Source organism: Mesoplodon mirus (genome assembly GCF_964341445.2).
Source record: "Mesoplodon mirus genome assembly, chromosome: 12".
Lineage (NCBI taxonomy): Eukaryota > Metazoa > Chordata > Mammalia > Artiodactyla > Ziphiidae > Mesoplodon > Mesoplodon mirus.
Window position 1 is genome coordinate 98711169 of NC_138988.1, and position 16582 is coordinate 98727750.

The window sequence follows — 16582 nt, forward strand, 5'->3', positions numbered from 1 at the left end:
TTGCGGAGCACAGGCTCCAGACGCGCAGGCTCAGTAGTTGTGGCTCACAGGCCTAGTTGCTCTGCGGCATGTGGGATCCTCCCAGACCAGGGCTTGCACCCGTGTCCCCTTGCATTAGCAGGCAGATTCTCAACCACTGCGCCACCAGGGAAGCCCGGATGGTCATAATTCTTGGTCACTGGTAAAATCAGCATAACTGAATGCATCCTTTGTGGTGCTAGAAACTGAACTGTAAATTTAGGCTGATGTACAGAGAGCACAACACATACTTTGAAAAAGCCTGGGGCTGATCCAGCCCCACCCAGATTTAAGCCCCAGGTAACCTTTCCGTCAGCACATACCTTCCAAATAACTCAGTGTTTACATCTGCTGAGAGCTACACCTGGAGAAATGTTTCTCAAGTTTCTTTCTATTGTTGTCTTTCCTTAACCTTTCATTTCCCTACCTCACGTTTTTTTGCCCCAAGCCAGTAGCTAAGGGGCACTCTAGGTCAAATTCAAACAGAAGAAGCCCACCACAGGAACCGAGAGTAGGCCAGGAATGGGACAAACAGCAGGGTTGGGTAAGTGCCAAGTTGTCGGAGAATCTCAAACCAGGTGCAGGTAAGACAGAAACGAACTGGAGGCGTTCACATAGGGTACCAGTGCTTTCTCTGGCTGTCAGAATTGCGGGCATGTTGGGCCAACCTGTTCCCAGGTGGGCTACCTGGGAACCAGATGTTCTAAGGAAGGGTTCTGCCCTCTTAACATTTCAACTGGAACTCTTGCTAATTCTACAAGGTATTGGATATCTTTATATTTACTGGTATCATTTGCTGGCCTAGCTATTATGGAACTGGACCTTCCAGCAGTGACTTACTCACTGTTTCTCTAATTCTGTCAAAAATGACCTCCACCCTACCCACCCCAGGTAGGGGGCACCACCCTCTGATCTTCTCATAACCATCCAGCCCCTCCCCAGACCCAACCCACGAGCACCCGGCACTGTACCCGTATCTTCAAGTCAGGCACAGTGATAGGTCGCAGTGTCGGGGTAGTGATGGGGAAGATAAAAATGGATGTTACATTTCTTACCCTTGAGGAACCCAAACACTGAGGAGGAAGGACAGAAGAAATTTTCACTTAGCAGGTAATTATAATCCCATGCTGACAGCAGTGTCAGGGAGTATAGGAGAACCCAGAGCTGGCATACCAACCATCTGGGAGGTGGGTTATCAGGGATGGCTTCTGAAGGAGGTGACATCCAAGAAGGGTTACAAAGGATGAATGGGATTAGTCAGAGAGAGATGATAGGAAGGGTGACCCAGAGAAGACATCATAAAAAGCCACCAGAAAAAATGTATGTGAAAATAGCAGAAGTGTGCAGGACCAAGTAGTTGCTGGAACATGAAGTAAGAGGTGTCAGGGAAGAAGAAACGATGGTAGAGAGATGGGGCGGGGGAGGCGGGGGAGGAGGGGAAGTCGGGTCACAGAGGTTATGCTGCCTTTGGGAGTTACCTGGCCGTCTAGTGGTTGGTGAGGATTCTGCACTTTCACTGCCGAAAGTGGGGATGGGGGTTCGATTCCTGGTCAGGGAACTAAGATCCCACAGGCTGTGGGGTGCGCCCCCCCCAAAAAAAGACCTTCAACTTGAGCCTCAAGATAAGGAAAAGTCACTGAAAAGCTTTAAGCAAGGGAACGACAGGTATTCTACCAGCCTATCTGAGAGTTCTGTACAGCCACCACCGCTTGACTCTGGAAGCAAAGCTCCTTGGCACCTTTGACCCATAAAATTCCTTGCACCTAGATTTAAAAATGCTTCAAACTTAAAAAAAAAAATAGTTGGGCTTTTAAATGAAAATTAGCTTCCTGAATGTCTGCCTATGATCTATTTAAACAAAGAATACATCTTGTAGTCTTTTGTTTCTCACTTACAGACAATAGGGTGCCTAAGGACCATTTTTCTTTTTGTGTATTTTTGTGGTGAACTTAAAAAAAAAAGTACATATGCTGTTTTCCACACATGATGCTTAATTAGTTTTATTGTCTATAAACTTAATAAAATATCTCTGGAAGAATATAAGGAAGCATTAAAACCAGCAGCTGAGGGCTTCCCGGGTGGCGCAGTGGTTGAGAGTCCGCCTGCCGATGCAGGGGACACGGGTTCGTGCCCCGGTCCGGGAAGATCCCACATGCCGCAGAGCAGCTGGGCCCGTGAGCCATGGCCGCTGAGCCTGCGCGTCCGGAGCCTGTGCTCTGCAACGGGAGAGGCCACAGCAGTGAGAGGCCTGCGTACCGCAAAAAAAAAAAAAAAAAAAAAAAACCAGCAGCTGATGGAGTATAAAATTTTTAAATGTTAAAACTCATGAATAGATTTCCTGTTTTTTTTTTAAAGCTTTTAAAAAACGTTTTTAAAATAGGGACAGATATTCAGAAAAAAAATAAAACCACAACATTTTGAGGGGTTCGAGCGGGGGGAACATTAGCTCAACATACTAAAATTAGCCCCATATACTAAAGAGTCACACTACACTTAATACTCAACCACTCAAATCTCCAAACTTAAATTCCATCAGGTCATAGTCATCTGCTTCCAGAGCCACCCTCAGTGTACAGAATAGTGACGGGTACCACGCGAAATTTATTTAGCAGGGCTAAATAAATATTTGTTGAGTGCTGAAAATAGACATGTCAGAATGTTCTATTATTTTTCTTGAAGACTTCTTTTCTATTCTGTAGGAAGATAACGTCCTCAAGAGACTTCATTTTCTTTTGTTATCATAGCAGTGATTAGGTTCAAATTCAGCCTGGCTGCGCCTCGCGCGCCAGCCTCTGTGAGCGCACTACCTGAGGAATGCTTTCCACATCCACTGGCTCAGAGAAGGGAGAACCAGACCAAAGCCTGTTTTGGATGGGGCCTGTGGGAGCAGGCACAGAACCCTGGGTGGGGTGTGGCAGTTGGTTCCAGCAGGACAACTTCCTATGATTCCAAAACACACACACACACACACACACACGCAACCCATATCCCTGCTAACCTTATTTCCAGCTTAGAGTGGTCAGGTGGGGCTTACTTCCATTGCCCTCTGCACTTTTCCCCCAACCTCACCTTTTTTACCTTTCTGGGGTTCTGCAAGGAATTTGCTTTAGCTATACAGGAAAGAAAAAACGACTATTCCTTTTCCTGGTGCAAGAGAACACTTCAGACTTTAGGCCACACGAATCCAGAATCAGATCCCAGCTTTGTCTTGGACAAGCTGTGTGATATGAGCACACACTTCACTCTCTCTAAGCCTCATTTTCCTCATCTGTACGCGAGGATAACAATGAGAATTTCTCATAATTCAAAGAGATGATGTAGGGGCTTCTGTGGTGGCGCAGTGGTTGAGAGTCCGCCTGCCGATGCAGGGGACACGGGTTCGTGCCCCGGTCCGGGAAGATCCCACATGCCGCGGAGCAGCTGGGCCCGTGAGCCATGGCCGCTGAGCCTGCGCATCCGGAGCCTGTGCTCTGCAATGGGGGAGGCCACAACAGTGAGAGGCCCACGTACCGCAAAGGAAAAAAAAAAAAAGAGATGATGTAGAGCGTAACACATCTGGCACAAACTGTATTAACAAGAACAGTGTCAGATGCCACGTGTAGTACGTTTACATGTGTGTGAAATGGTTTTGTGTGAATAATTAGGATGCTCACTTCACTGTGATAAATGTTGATTCACTCCCCCTCCTGCAAGTTTTTGTGAACTGTTAACCTAGTATCGTCTGAAATTAACTGCATGCCTCTGTCCCCAGCCACCTTGCAGGTCTTTTTTCTGCCCCTCTCTAAGTAGGTTTCTATAACCGCCATTCTAGATTAGCACTTAGGGATGTTGAGTCATTGAGCACCTGATAATTGCTATGAGTCTACTTCCAGGTATGAAGATAGGACCCATACGTGTCAGCAATAACGATGATACAGGCAAGAGCAGAGAGGTATTTCAAGCATGGCAGGCATGGGGTCACCTCCCCACAGAGCTGACGCCCACACCCACACTGGTACAATAGTAGAAACCAGTGCATTGAGACATCACTAGGAAGAGGCCCTACGGGTCACATTTCCTAGACAACATATGGAAAACAGAATTTTGAAAAGAAACCCAGTCCTAAATCAAAGAGGGAATTTGGTGCTGTTTTCTGCCTGCATGCCTCTCATACCTTGGCCCCAAATTATCATGAACAACGGGAAAGACTTCACAGTATATAAAAACAAGAGGCTGCAAATGCAAATTTCTAATAAGAAAATGGGACTTAAAAATTGAGAACTGACTTTGGGTCCACTCCAGCTAGAATCTCTCTCGTATGTTTCAACTCACTGTTACCCATTCTTCCAGGCAATAAAATATCAGACGAGATTTACTGAACCCAGTCGGTTGAGACCTGGACACCTGTTCAGGCCTAAGGCTAGAAACGTTTAAGCCACAGTGATAATTTGGAAACATCCAAAGAGGAGTCAAAGATTCTGAAAACAGCCCCCGGGAGCTTTGAGCATCAGTGTAATACTGTGTAACAGCCTCTGAAAGAAACACTGCCTATTTCAACTCCTAAATTCTACAATGCTTATTCAAAATCAGTCTCATTATGTTATAGCTGTGCTTATCGAGGACTACGAAAGACATTCATTCCAAAGACTGAGCTACTGTATGTCAATTACACCTCAATTTAAAGAAAAAAGACTGAGCCAAAGGTCGGGAACCATGTGATACACCTTCAAAGGTAGTTTTGCCGGAACTCCGGGAACCTGGCATATTTATTCTATCTCTATATAGCACAGTTATAAGACAGTAGAGCTGTCACCAAACTGTCACTATAAAGCAAGCAGACTAATAGCTTTCTAAACATTTTTTTTCCCAAGTAATTTCAAAGAGGAGCTGAATGTTAGCAAACTCAATTGAGTATGGATAAGAAAAAAGGGGAATGGAAATTCGTACCTACCTGGGATCCTATTAAGTGTCACCCAGAAATGTTCATCTGGAGAAAAGGTATCTTTGGACCAGTGTAGCAGATCAATGGCCCTTTGGTCTTGGAAGACAAACTTGACAAACTCTCTGGTAAGGGCCACATAGGCAGTGCCAAAGTAGATGGTAAGCTGGTGTGGAGGGGAGGTTTTCAAAATATTAGTACTTTTCACAAAAGAGCCACCTCTGCCTAAGTGCTCTCGGTGGACATATTTAGTCCGCTTTATTGCATGACTGGGAGGCAGGACCCCCGGGGTAATGTTTTTCCCTTTAAATCTTTTCAGATACTGAATGATCTCCCTGTTGGTTTTCAGGGGGAAATCTTGCCCACAGGTGTTGATGGCGTACTTCCACGGAACTTCAGAAGCTAAAAGGTCTTCCAGGCAGTTCAGGTCAGCCTGGAGCCTGGAAATTCCTGCATAGACCACAGGCTCTACCTTTGAAGCAAGAAAAGCATTCTGGAAGCAACTCAGTAGCTGCCACACAGATTTCTTAAACTGAGTTGTGGCTTTCTCATCCACGTGAATGCAGTAGACGTTTTGGGGCATATAGACAGCCCTGAAGAGTCTTTCGAAAGTATCGAAGTCCTTATGGATGACCATGACATATGCCAAAGGGAACACAGCTTCTTCTTTCGACAGGGGGCTCATGATGTAGTGATTCTGGATCAGGTAGTCCTTGCAAGGGACACTTCCCACAGGTGATGTCAGTGTCTTTTCCCACCAAAAGGATGACTTATCTTCTAAGGCGTAATTACAGGCATGTATCCTAAAATCCCTTTCATTGGAACTATTCAGCTTCCCGTAACTTTTTGGCTGGCTTAATTGGCTATTGTAAAGTATCACAAAAATAACCACACTGACCACCGTGAAAGCAAAAAAGCAATACCTCCAAAAGCTCATTATTTTCACTTCCCTGGGGAAGGAGTCCCTCTCCAGGGATTGAGAAACCATCGGGTCCTGAAACCACAGGTGTGAAGAGGTTGAATTGAACCTCCTTTGCCAATCTTGAATTTCAACAGTTTCTCAAGAGGGCTTCCTTTTCCCAGGTCCTTTAATCCTCATTTATTCTCTGCTTCTGGGTGGCATCCATCCTCTCTTGGTGATGGCCAGGGATGCTTCTTAACGCGCACTGGTCTTCATGCCTCGGTGCTGAATCCCGGCTGCTAGCAGAATGCGTCTGGCTCAGCCCAGCCTCCGGGAAGCCCTTCTCATTTGCATACAAGACGCCCGTGGATCTTAGCAAGTTGCGTTCTGGTCTGGAATGACGGCTCGTTTCACCCAGGCTGTTTCTCTGGCTTTACCCCACCCCCTCCATCCAATCTATTCCGATCTGATCTCCCTTCTCGTCTCAGGCTTTCCCCTTCCTTTTCGAATTAAGTGGTTCTCATTTTTCTGGTTAGCCCCGCAACCTGCTAGCCGTCCTTGGAAATCACAGCCTTTTCGACTTCTGCTCCTTGGGTTTATTTCTCTTCCTGTTTCTCTGCCACTTCTTTTCCTTTCAGTGTTACCTCTACCTCTGGGCATATGCAGACACAGATAAGGAAAAAATGCCCTTGCAACATGCCTAAGTAGAAGATTATCAGAGGCGAGGAAAAAAAAAAAAAGTCTGATAGAGAGGTAGGTGTTCCCTGAATTAAATCAGACAATTTCTGATGATGTTACATAGTACCTATATGTCTGTGCAGGCTGTGAGTAGAGGGGAATAAGAATTACACTCTTGGGGGCATGAGATGAGGGTAGAAGGAATCTAGTGACTTTTGACATTAAAGGGTGGGTGTGGAGGCATAAATGAAATAAACACACCTTAGTTCGTCTCCCTGGGAGAAAGGTGATACTCTTTGTTCCTAGAGAACAAGAGGTGGTTCCCATTTCACACAGAGCTTCAGATAACCTGAGCTGCTGACACAGTATGATCCACCATATGTGGAGTGACTAGCCACTGGGTCTCTTTAAAAGCCAGACATCTTCAGACTAGAGGTCGTTTCATAGAACTCAAAAGATTCTCCTTTCTACCCAACCCCCTCTCCCACTTCCTCACTCTGAAGAAAGATCAAAGGCTTCCAGGGCTGCTGCAGAATTCCTGGAAGTATCTGTCAGTGTAATTCAGGGGAGCCAGGAAGAGAAGCCCAGCAGGTCTGGTCACACTGCAGATGCTTTCTCCTAGGTCACCTGTGCCCGTGCTCAGCAAACATGCAGTGCGTTGCAGACTAATGCCCGTGGTAAGGAGGCTTCTGGAGGAAAGTTACTGGCCCAGCTAATAGATCAACTCTGGCAGCCACAGGAGCTAAAAGTGGCCCTGCTCCCATCCCACTCGCGCAGTCAACCCAACTCTCCTACCTGTCTGGGCATGACGTGGCAACTGAAGCAGCTGCTTCTGTTAGGAAGGCACTGGTGTGTAACGCAGCAATCTCCCTGCGTCCCTTCCCGTCCCACACCACCCCTTCATGTCCTACAGCTCTGGACTAATGAATGACAACCGTAGCATGGATGTGACTGAGAATGAAAAAGGTTGCCTGCCCAGCAGTAAACAAAGGATGGTGCAGCCATCAAGCCATAACAGGACAGCCGCCCCTGATGGTGAGCCCTGAGGGAACTCAAGATGGAAACAGGATGCCTGCCATGAAGCCATCATGATGCCTGCCACTGCAGCCACACCCAATGGTGCACCCTGAGGAGACTCAGGATAGGAAAGCACAGGATACTGGCCCCAGAGACCTGAGGTACATATCAAAGGAATGATCTCGATGAGCCCAAACTTTTGCATCTTCTCATACATAGGAAAGTGCTAAATTCATTTACTTGAGATGCCTGGTTTTCTTTAATTAACAGTAATGCTTTTTTTTTTTTTTTTAAGTACACGGGCCTCTCACTGTTGCGGCCTCTCCCTTTGCGGAGCACAGGCTCCGGACGCGCAGGCTCAGCGGCCATGGCTCCTGGGCCCAGCCGCTCCGCGGCATGTGGGATCTTCCCGGACCGGGGCACGAACCCGTGTCCCCTGCATCGGCAGGCAGACTCTCAACCACTGCGCCACCAGGGAAGCCCAACAGTAATGTTTTGATGGTCCAACTACCTGATCTTTGTTGCAAAAACTCCTATGTATCCTGGTTCCTCCCTCACCTCTTCGGAGCTGTCACAGGCTTGAAGTCCTCAGAATGTCCACCGAATAAAACGTAATTCTCAATTTTTAGGTTGTGCGATTTTTTTTCGGTCAACACGACAGATACTGATTTGGAGACAGGCCCAAAGAGTTGGCAGGGATCTTAAAGATCACCTAACACAACCCTGTATTTCACAGATGAGCAAACTAAGACCAATACAAATAATTTTTTCAAAGTCATTCAGCCAGATAGAAGCCAGAGCCTTAATTCTGCAGCTCCCTGGTCCAGATGCTGGAGCCAGTCTAATTAGCTTCAAATCCCAGCTGGTCACTGACCAGCTATACGAGCAGGGTAGAGTTACTTAACCTCTCTAAGCATCAGGTTCTTTGTCTGCAAGATGGGAAACAACAGTGGTTCCTATATCACATGGTTGTTAGAACATTAAGTGAGATAACTCTTGTTCAGGGTTTATGTATCTGTTCGTAGATGTTCAATAAGCATTAGCAATTATTGTTGCTGTTGTTTCCCTTTCGAGAAACATCCAACATTTCTGACCCTGTTAAGGAACTGATGTTTTGATTTCTGTTCTTAGTAATGGAAAAGAAAAACATTTACGTTCTTAAGGCTTTCAGATGGGTTGGTTTATTGCCATTCTAAAAGAATGAAGGTTCAATTTCACTCTTTTCCTTCCACATCATTATCTTCTTTCACCCCCCTGGAGGGGGGGCCGATGTAGAAATGTGGGTTCATGAAGGGAAGTACTGAATAGTCTGCTTTGATACTTTCAGTTCCCTTTGTTCTTACTAGACCCACACCCTTTCTGCGAAGTAAATGGCAGGGATCAGCAGGACTTGGGAGGAGAGGCAGAGGGAAGTGGGCGCAAAGGGCTCTCAGTGCAGGTTCTGTTGGTTTTCCCCCTCCCCTTGTCTCGACCCTTGATCCTACAAGGGGGAGCTCTGATCCAATGCCAATGCAAAGCAAACTCAACAAATCTTTCATCATGATTTAGTCAAAGCAGGTTGCAAATGAGAAGTGGGTACAATGTGATTAGCAGCTCAAAAGAGCAGGATCCCAAACCCCTTCTCTAGTCTGTTCTGCCTTATTTACAATGATGTAGATGAACAGCCCGAGATTAGAATGCGATGCCTTTTTTAGCGGTTGGCCCAGCTGTGGGTTTGTTTGGCCTGGTATCTGTGGCAACTGAACAGGAATTTTCTTCCCGCACATAATTGGGTAGGCTAAGCTATTAACTTCCAACCAGGACAGGATTTCTGTTCCCTTCACTCTAGTTGGCTTAACATATTGAAAACGGTGGTCAAGTGGACATTTTGTATCACTCCCTGCCTCTCTCCGCCCCCAGGGTAACCTTTACTGTCACAATCCAGGAGACAGCACAAGGACAGCCACTAACAACACATAGTTAGCTTGGCTCAAACCTTAAAACAAAAGGCTAGGTGATGGGGTGGGGGTGGGGGCTTCTGGAGAACATGGTGGGATATTTTTTCCTTTACAGTCACTTTAGTTCTCATTAGCCTCGTTTGAGCTGTGCATCTACCCCCGCTGGTCTCTCAGAGGCAAACGTGAATGACTTCTTGTAGGGGCAGCGCTACAGTCTGGGCCTGACCTGTTCCCAAGTCCTTATACAGTTCTCCTTTACCTCTGATTGCTTCTTTCGGCACAATTACTGGCTATTGAATCAAGGCAATGTTTTTTGTTGGGCCGTCTCATCTCTCCCAAGGTTACACCATCCTGCTTCTCATCGAAGGCTTTGGTGATGTCATTCTGACAACCTCAAACACTGGCCACAAGCGAGACCCAGACAGGAAACAAGAAAAGGTCTCCCAGCAACCAAAATAATGATCGGACATGGTAGGCTGGATTCACACACTCAAATGTGTACAGGCAGGTAAGCGAGAAAAGTAAGTGAAAAAAGTTGGTGAAGCTGGCGGAGGGCAAGAAAAACAGGGCTAGTGAGTTCACGAGCGGCAGCAAACACTTGGCCATGGTGTTGTGGACAGGGAGGGAGGGTGCAGGTGGTGGTAAAGAGCCTTCAGGCGCTTGCCCCACCTAAAGCAAGCACGTCCCTCTCAAAGGCAGCCCTGAATAACGTGGGGTCATGGGGCCAGGGCTGCCAGCTCCTCAGATATTTGAAGAGGAAGGAGAAATCTGAATTGTATTTGAAAAAATTTCCAAACTCTTTAAATGTTATCAAGTAATTAACAAATTTTTAAGACACGAGTGCATGCACACATATGCACCCTGAAGACTGCACTGGCCCCCAGGAAGCAGTTTATCGTCTTTGGTTTAAGCATCAAAGTTCCTGTATTTGAAGCTCTCTTGAGGCTTAGCTTATTCACTTTTAGTTTAGACACAATCATAACAAACTTTCTCAGATCTAAGCAGATAAGAAATCACAAATGAGAAGAGGAATGTAGAACTGGTAGATTGGGCACCCTTTTGTCAGCAATAAGTGATACACTCAGAGTGAAGTAGGTTTGAGAAAAACTCCAAAAGTTTCCATTAAAAACTAAAAATAGGGGCTTCGCTGGTGGCGCAGTGGTTGAGAGTCCGCCTGCCGATGCAGGGGACACGGGTTCGTGCCCCGGTCTGGGAAGATCCCACATGCCGCGGAGTGGCTGGGCCCGTGAGCCATGGCCCCTGGGCCTGCGTGTCTGGAGCCTGTGCTCTGCAATGGGAGAGGCCGCAACAGTGAGAGGCCCGCATACCGCTATAAATAAATAAATAAATAAACAAACAAACAAACTAAAAATAGAGCTACCAAATGATCCAGCAATCCCACTCCCAGGCATATATCCAAAAAAGATGAAAACTTGAATTTGAAAAGATATATGCACCCCAATGTTCACAGCAGCACTATTTACAATACCCAAGACATGGAAACAACCCAAGTACCAATCAACAGACGACTGGCTTAAGAAGATGTGGTATATATATACATATAAGTCAGACAAAGACAAATATGATATCACTTATATGTGGAATCTGAAAATTACTACAAATGAATCTATATACAAAACAGAAACAGACTCACAGACATAGAAAACAAACTTATGGTTACCAAAGGGGAAAGGGGGTAGATAAATTAGGAGTATGGGATTAACAGATACAGACTACTATATATAAAATAAACAAGGATTTACTGTATAGCACAGGGAACTATATTCAATACCTTGTAATAACCTATAATGAAAAATAATCTAAAAATAAAATTATACACACACACACACACATTTAACTGAGTCACTTTGCTGTATACCTAAAACTAACATAATACTGGAAATCAACTATACTTCAATTAAAAAAAAAAAAAGAAAAACTCCAAAAACAGTGCAAGATCATTCAATTAAAGAATGACTGGCATTTGTACAGCCCCATGACCATTTTATTACTATAGATCAATACCTCTAGTACTTAAAATTATCAAATAAGTTAATGAAAGGGCTTGAAAACTGTGAAGGCCAACCCAGTGCTTTGGGGTTGAAAACAAGCAGAGTACAAACACTCTGAAATATAAATTTATTAATATATTCTTGTACATATATTTTGCACAGTCTATTTAAAAAGGAATTTCTGAAATATGTTTATTCAAATAGTTTTTTTTTATTATTAACCATTTTGTGCACAAAAGGGCAGCCTTTAAATTATCTAGGAAGCTCACAATTCTGACAAAACTTTTTCTGAAAAAAATGTTAGGCAAATATGTCTACCACATGCTTCTATATCAGACGTCAGTGCTTTTTCTGTAAAGGGCCAGGTAGTAAATATTTTAGGCTTGAGAGCCCTTTGGTATCTGAGGCAACCACTCAACTCTATGACTGTGTTCTGAAAATTCTGAAAGTAGCCATAACCGTATGAGGTTGTGTCCTGCTAAAACTTTATTCATGGACACTGATATCTCAATTTCTTATTATTTTCATGTCATAAAATAATTTTTTTTCTTTTACACCCATTTAAAAATGTAAAATCATTCTTAGCTTGTGGCCATTACAAAAATAGGCCAGATTTAGCCCCCAGGCTGTGTTTCACTGGCTGATTTCTTTTCTAGATAATAATCAAGTTTCTCCAGGCCTAAATTTTGTAATATCAGAGTCTTTGCAATCACTTTCCAGAGGAAGAAATGTGAAATGAGGGGAAATGGTAATGTTGGTCATCCTTGTACCTGCATGAATCCCTTTGCACATCCCGTTGGGGTTACCGTGCAGAGCGCTGGGCTATATGCATAGGTTTCCCTTCTTCTGTAAAACAAATATATTAGGAACACTCATCTCATAGCGTTCCAAAGAGATTTAAATAGATGAGTACCTAAAAAGAGCTTAGAGCAATGCCTTGCACAGAAGGCGTACTCAACAAAACTTACAGAATCTCTCTCTGTTGCCAAACTTGGTTCATATAGAAACTGAAGCACCCACCCACCTTCCTAGCTACCTTTAGTGAAGCAGAACAGTAGTGCTTGACAGGTCATTCTTCACCTAAAAGACCCCAAAGTACAGGTGGGAGCCATCAAGGCAGCGCCAGCCCCTTCAGCCCTCTCCCTACACCCCAGAGTAAGGGAATTGTCCTTCATTCCCAGTTGCAGTCTCTTGAACCTGTTCTCCAGAGACCCAGAGAGCTGGTGCACCCTGCAAAAAGGTTGTGATAGAGCATGCTGGCAAAGACCAAGGCTTTGGAACAGGGTTTAAATTGGGCTCTGCTGTTTACTATGTGACCTTAAGAAAGTTTCTTGGGATCACTGTGCCTTAGTGTCCCAATTTTTTAAAAAGCGTCATAGAAAGTCTATGAAAGTAAATCTGGCTAAGAAGCCTTCTGTATTTTACTATACTATTCCGCATACCGTCACCCGAGCTTAACCACATTCTTCCAAGATCACACTGCTTTTTCCTACGTCCCTAGCAGCCTCCTTTGGGTAGCAAATTTCTTTCCCTCTTGTGGTGAATGGCCCAGATTTAATTCCAGTTTTCCAAGCAAAAGCAAAAACAAAAGCAAAAAACCAACACACACAAATTTTACCTTTGGCTATATTCTGTTAAATCTCAAGGGATAGAACTGGTGACCCTTTGTCTTTCTATACAACTTTTCTGTTTCCAAATGTGTGCTCTGAGAAAAAAGATGGTAAATTCTTAAGGAGAAGACCTTGCATGTCCCACATCTTTCCAAATCTGGGATATTCTTCTGGTACCCTTCTCATACAAAGTACTGCCAAACTCCTCCACCCCCATAATTTTGAAAGTTGAAGTTGCAAGGAGATGTTTCTGCTAAGAGACAATATTTTATCATTCAGCTGCTACCAGAGATCTGTATTTTGAAGATACTCAAAGAAAACAAAAGTCTTAAAATAGAGATAGGCAGTGGCTTCCTCCAACAAATAATGTTAATAGCCCTATTAAATTCTTGACTTGTTTTCAGTTTATTCAATCCACTATCATACTAGCTTCTTTCCCATAGAACCTGTCATTTACTTGAGTTTAGACAGTTTGTTAGGGGAGAGTGCTTGGATAAATCCCCCAAAGCAGATGTTTCTTTTGCTTTCCTAGAAATTAAACCTGGAAAAAATCTGCCTCCAAGATATGTTCTGTGTTTGTACTGAATTGAAGAAAATCTTTGCATTTGATTCTCCTACTAGTTAAAGTGGTTTTAGATTCAAATTTTATATTTACCAATCCATCCCTTTAAATGACATCCTTAAACTTGATCCTTTCCCTTCAAAAACAATGGGAAAATTATTATAAATAGGGTCTGCTTTGGTCCTGGTCTGCCTTGGTTAGGGCTCTCAGGTCTGATAGTGTAGTTTTGATTACTACCCTTCAGTGTGTCTTAAATGTGTTGTAACCTACATAACGGAGTAGTTTCAGTTATCTTTTTTTTTCTTCTTCTTCTTCCAGTAAATGATCAGTGCTGTTCTGTGGAACATAAATATCTAGGGCACTACATTCTCGGTCCCGAGATGCCTTGGTCGTTGGAAAGACGAGCAGGAATGTGTAAGGGCAGTACTTAGGGTGACCAACTGTCCAGTTTGCCTGGGACTGAGGGATTTCCCAGGACATGGGATTTTTTTAGTGCTAAAACTGAAAAAGTCCTGGGCAAACCAGGATGGATTGGTTATCCTAGATACCATCGGTCCTAAGCCCTCACTGCTGAAAGATATACCAACTACAGGATGTTCAATAACTGATCAGTATGGAAGGAGAGGAAATGCTGAAACCATTGATCTGGGTGAAAGGTGCAGGCAGGTCATAAAAAGTCTGCAAACTGTAGTGCAGACAAACTCTACATGACCCTTCCAAACATATCCCTGAACCACTGAGGCATGAGGACGAAATGATGTACATTTGTGGGGTAACTTTATAGTGAACCTAAAAGAATACACTTAAACCCTTCTAACTACACAGATGTTCCCCAGTGGCTATAAGAATGTGTTAGTAGCAACCTATACAATGAAGGGAGAACCTAAAAGGACAATAACTGTTATTACAGTGTTAACTATATCTAAAATCCCCTCCCTCCACCCCACGTATGACTTGGCACATCTTCTTTCTGTAAAGAAGGAATTAATAGAAAAATATGTGGTCTTATGAACGGAAATGCTTTTATTAACATTTATAATAAATGGGCAATGAAGCCAGCAAACGTTAACTCATTTTACGGAACAGTGTAGTCAACTAGCCATTTGATCTCTCTGACTCTCAATTTCCATATTTGTACAACTTTAGGAACTAAAGATGTTCCCTAAAGCTCCTTTCAGCTTTAAATGTTGTGATATTTCTAGATTCTGCACAGAATAAAGAGGAGGTTATTTTTACAGGAAAACTGCTTTAGGGAGTTTTGCTTAGATTAAGTGCAGGAGAAAGTTGAAAATGTGATAGCACAACTGACCAGAGAGAAACCAAGAAGGCTTTCTTGGAAGTGGGGGTGGGGAGCAGTTAGTCTAGACAGACCAAAGTCCCGAGGGAAGAGAAACCCGACGGGGAAGTGTTCAGCCTCTCCAGGAGACCACCCGACACCTAGCCGGGACTTCAGGGTCTGGGGTGGGCAGTTTTCATAAGGGACATGGGAGGGCATTTGGAGTCCTAGGCAGGAGGGCCTTTTTTCTGTAGAACCCCAAGGAGCTCAAAGAAGTAGCTCCAACTTGAACTGAGGGCAGAATTACAGATTTTCGATGAAGGAGGAATTATGTGAGGATTGGGGCTAGGGAAGGGGGTACATAATGAGGAAATATCTAGAAGAGGGGGCTGAGCATGGCAGGAAGCTAACTCCTTTAGGATGATCTTAGTATCTTCAGCTTGCTTAGGAAAGATTGCAGTTTTATCCTCTGATATTTTCACAGTTAAGTTCTGATCTTTTAAATCTGGTTGAAGAGAAAGATTATGGGGGAATGAATATCATGGAAGTAAGTACAGAGCTCAAGGGTAAAGGCTTTGAAAGTACAACCTCCAGTCATCCGTTCTCTGAAAACATGGCATTAAAGTGGATACAAAGTAAATATATTTGGAAAGAAAGGACAGTCTCTTCAATAAATGGTGCTGGGAAAACTGGACAGCCATATGCAAAAGAATGAAACTGGACCCCTATCTTACACCATATACAAAAATAACTCAAAAAGGATTAAAGACTTGAAGGCGAGACTTTTTTTTTTCCCTGGCTGTGCCATGTGGTTTGTGGGATCTTAGCTCCCTGACCAGGGACTGAACCCAGGCCCTCAGCAGTGAAAGCGTGGAGTCCTAACCACTGGAGGGCCAGGGAATTCCCGAACGTGAGACTTGAAACCATAGAACTCTCAGAAAGAAACGTAGCGGGGTAAGCTCCTTGACATTGGTCTTGGTGATGACTTTTTGGATCTGACACCAAAAGCACAAGCAACAAAAATAAAAATAGGGCTTCCCTGGTGGCGCAGTGGTTGAGAATCCGCCTGCCAATGCAGGGGACATGGGTTCAAGCCCTGGTCCAGGAAGATCCCACATGCCACGGAGCAACTAAGCCCATGCGCCACAACTACCAAGCCTGCGCTCTAGTGCCCACGAGCCACAACTACTGAAGCCCACATGCCTAGACCCTGTGCTCCGCAACAAGAGAAGCCACTGCAATGAGAAGCCCGCGCACAGCAACCAAGAGTAGCCCCCGCTCACCGCAACTAGAGAAAGCCTGTGCGCAGCAATGAAGACCCAACGCAGCCAATAAATAAATAAATTTTAAAAATTAAAAAAACAAAAAAGCAAAAACAAGTGGGACTACATTGAACTAAAAACCTTCTGCACAGCAAAGGAAACCATCAACAAAATGAAAAGATAGCCTAAGAATGGGAGAAAATATTTGAAAATCATATATCTGATAAGAGGTTAGTATCAAAAATATATTAAAGAACTCATACAACTTAATAGCAAAAAAAACAAACAATCCAATTAAAAAATGGGCAGAGGAACTGAAGAGACATTTTTCCAAAGAAGATATACAGACAGCCTACAGGTACATGAAAAGGTGCTCAACATCACTAATGAT

At 44.1% G+C, this 16582-nt stretch overlaps 1 protein-coding gene across 9 annotated transcripts in view; it reads right to left on the minus strand.

Annotated features, from left to right (window-relative positions):
- The window catches only part of GCNT2 (glucosaminyl (N-acetyl) transferase 2 (I blood group)), a 128296-nt gene that overhangs the window by 29914 nt on the left and 81800 nt on the right, over positions 1-16582 (minus strand). For 2 of the 9 annotated variants that reach the window (XM_082638859.1, XM_082638868.1), the window contains exon 1: positions 4949-10325. The exons of 6 other annotated variants lie outside the window; for them this stretch is intronic. In XM_082638859.1, the coding sequence (XP_082494985.1) occupies positions 4949-5924 (976 nt within the window). In that variant the 5' untranslated portion in view covers positions 5925-10325. Of the gene's footprint in view, positions 1-4948; positions 10326-16582 lie in introns of those variants that run through there. One more of the 9 variants, XM_082638860.1, reaches the window with a different exon arrangement.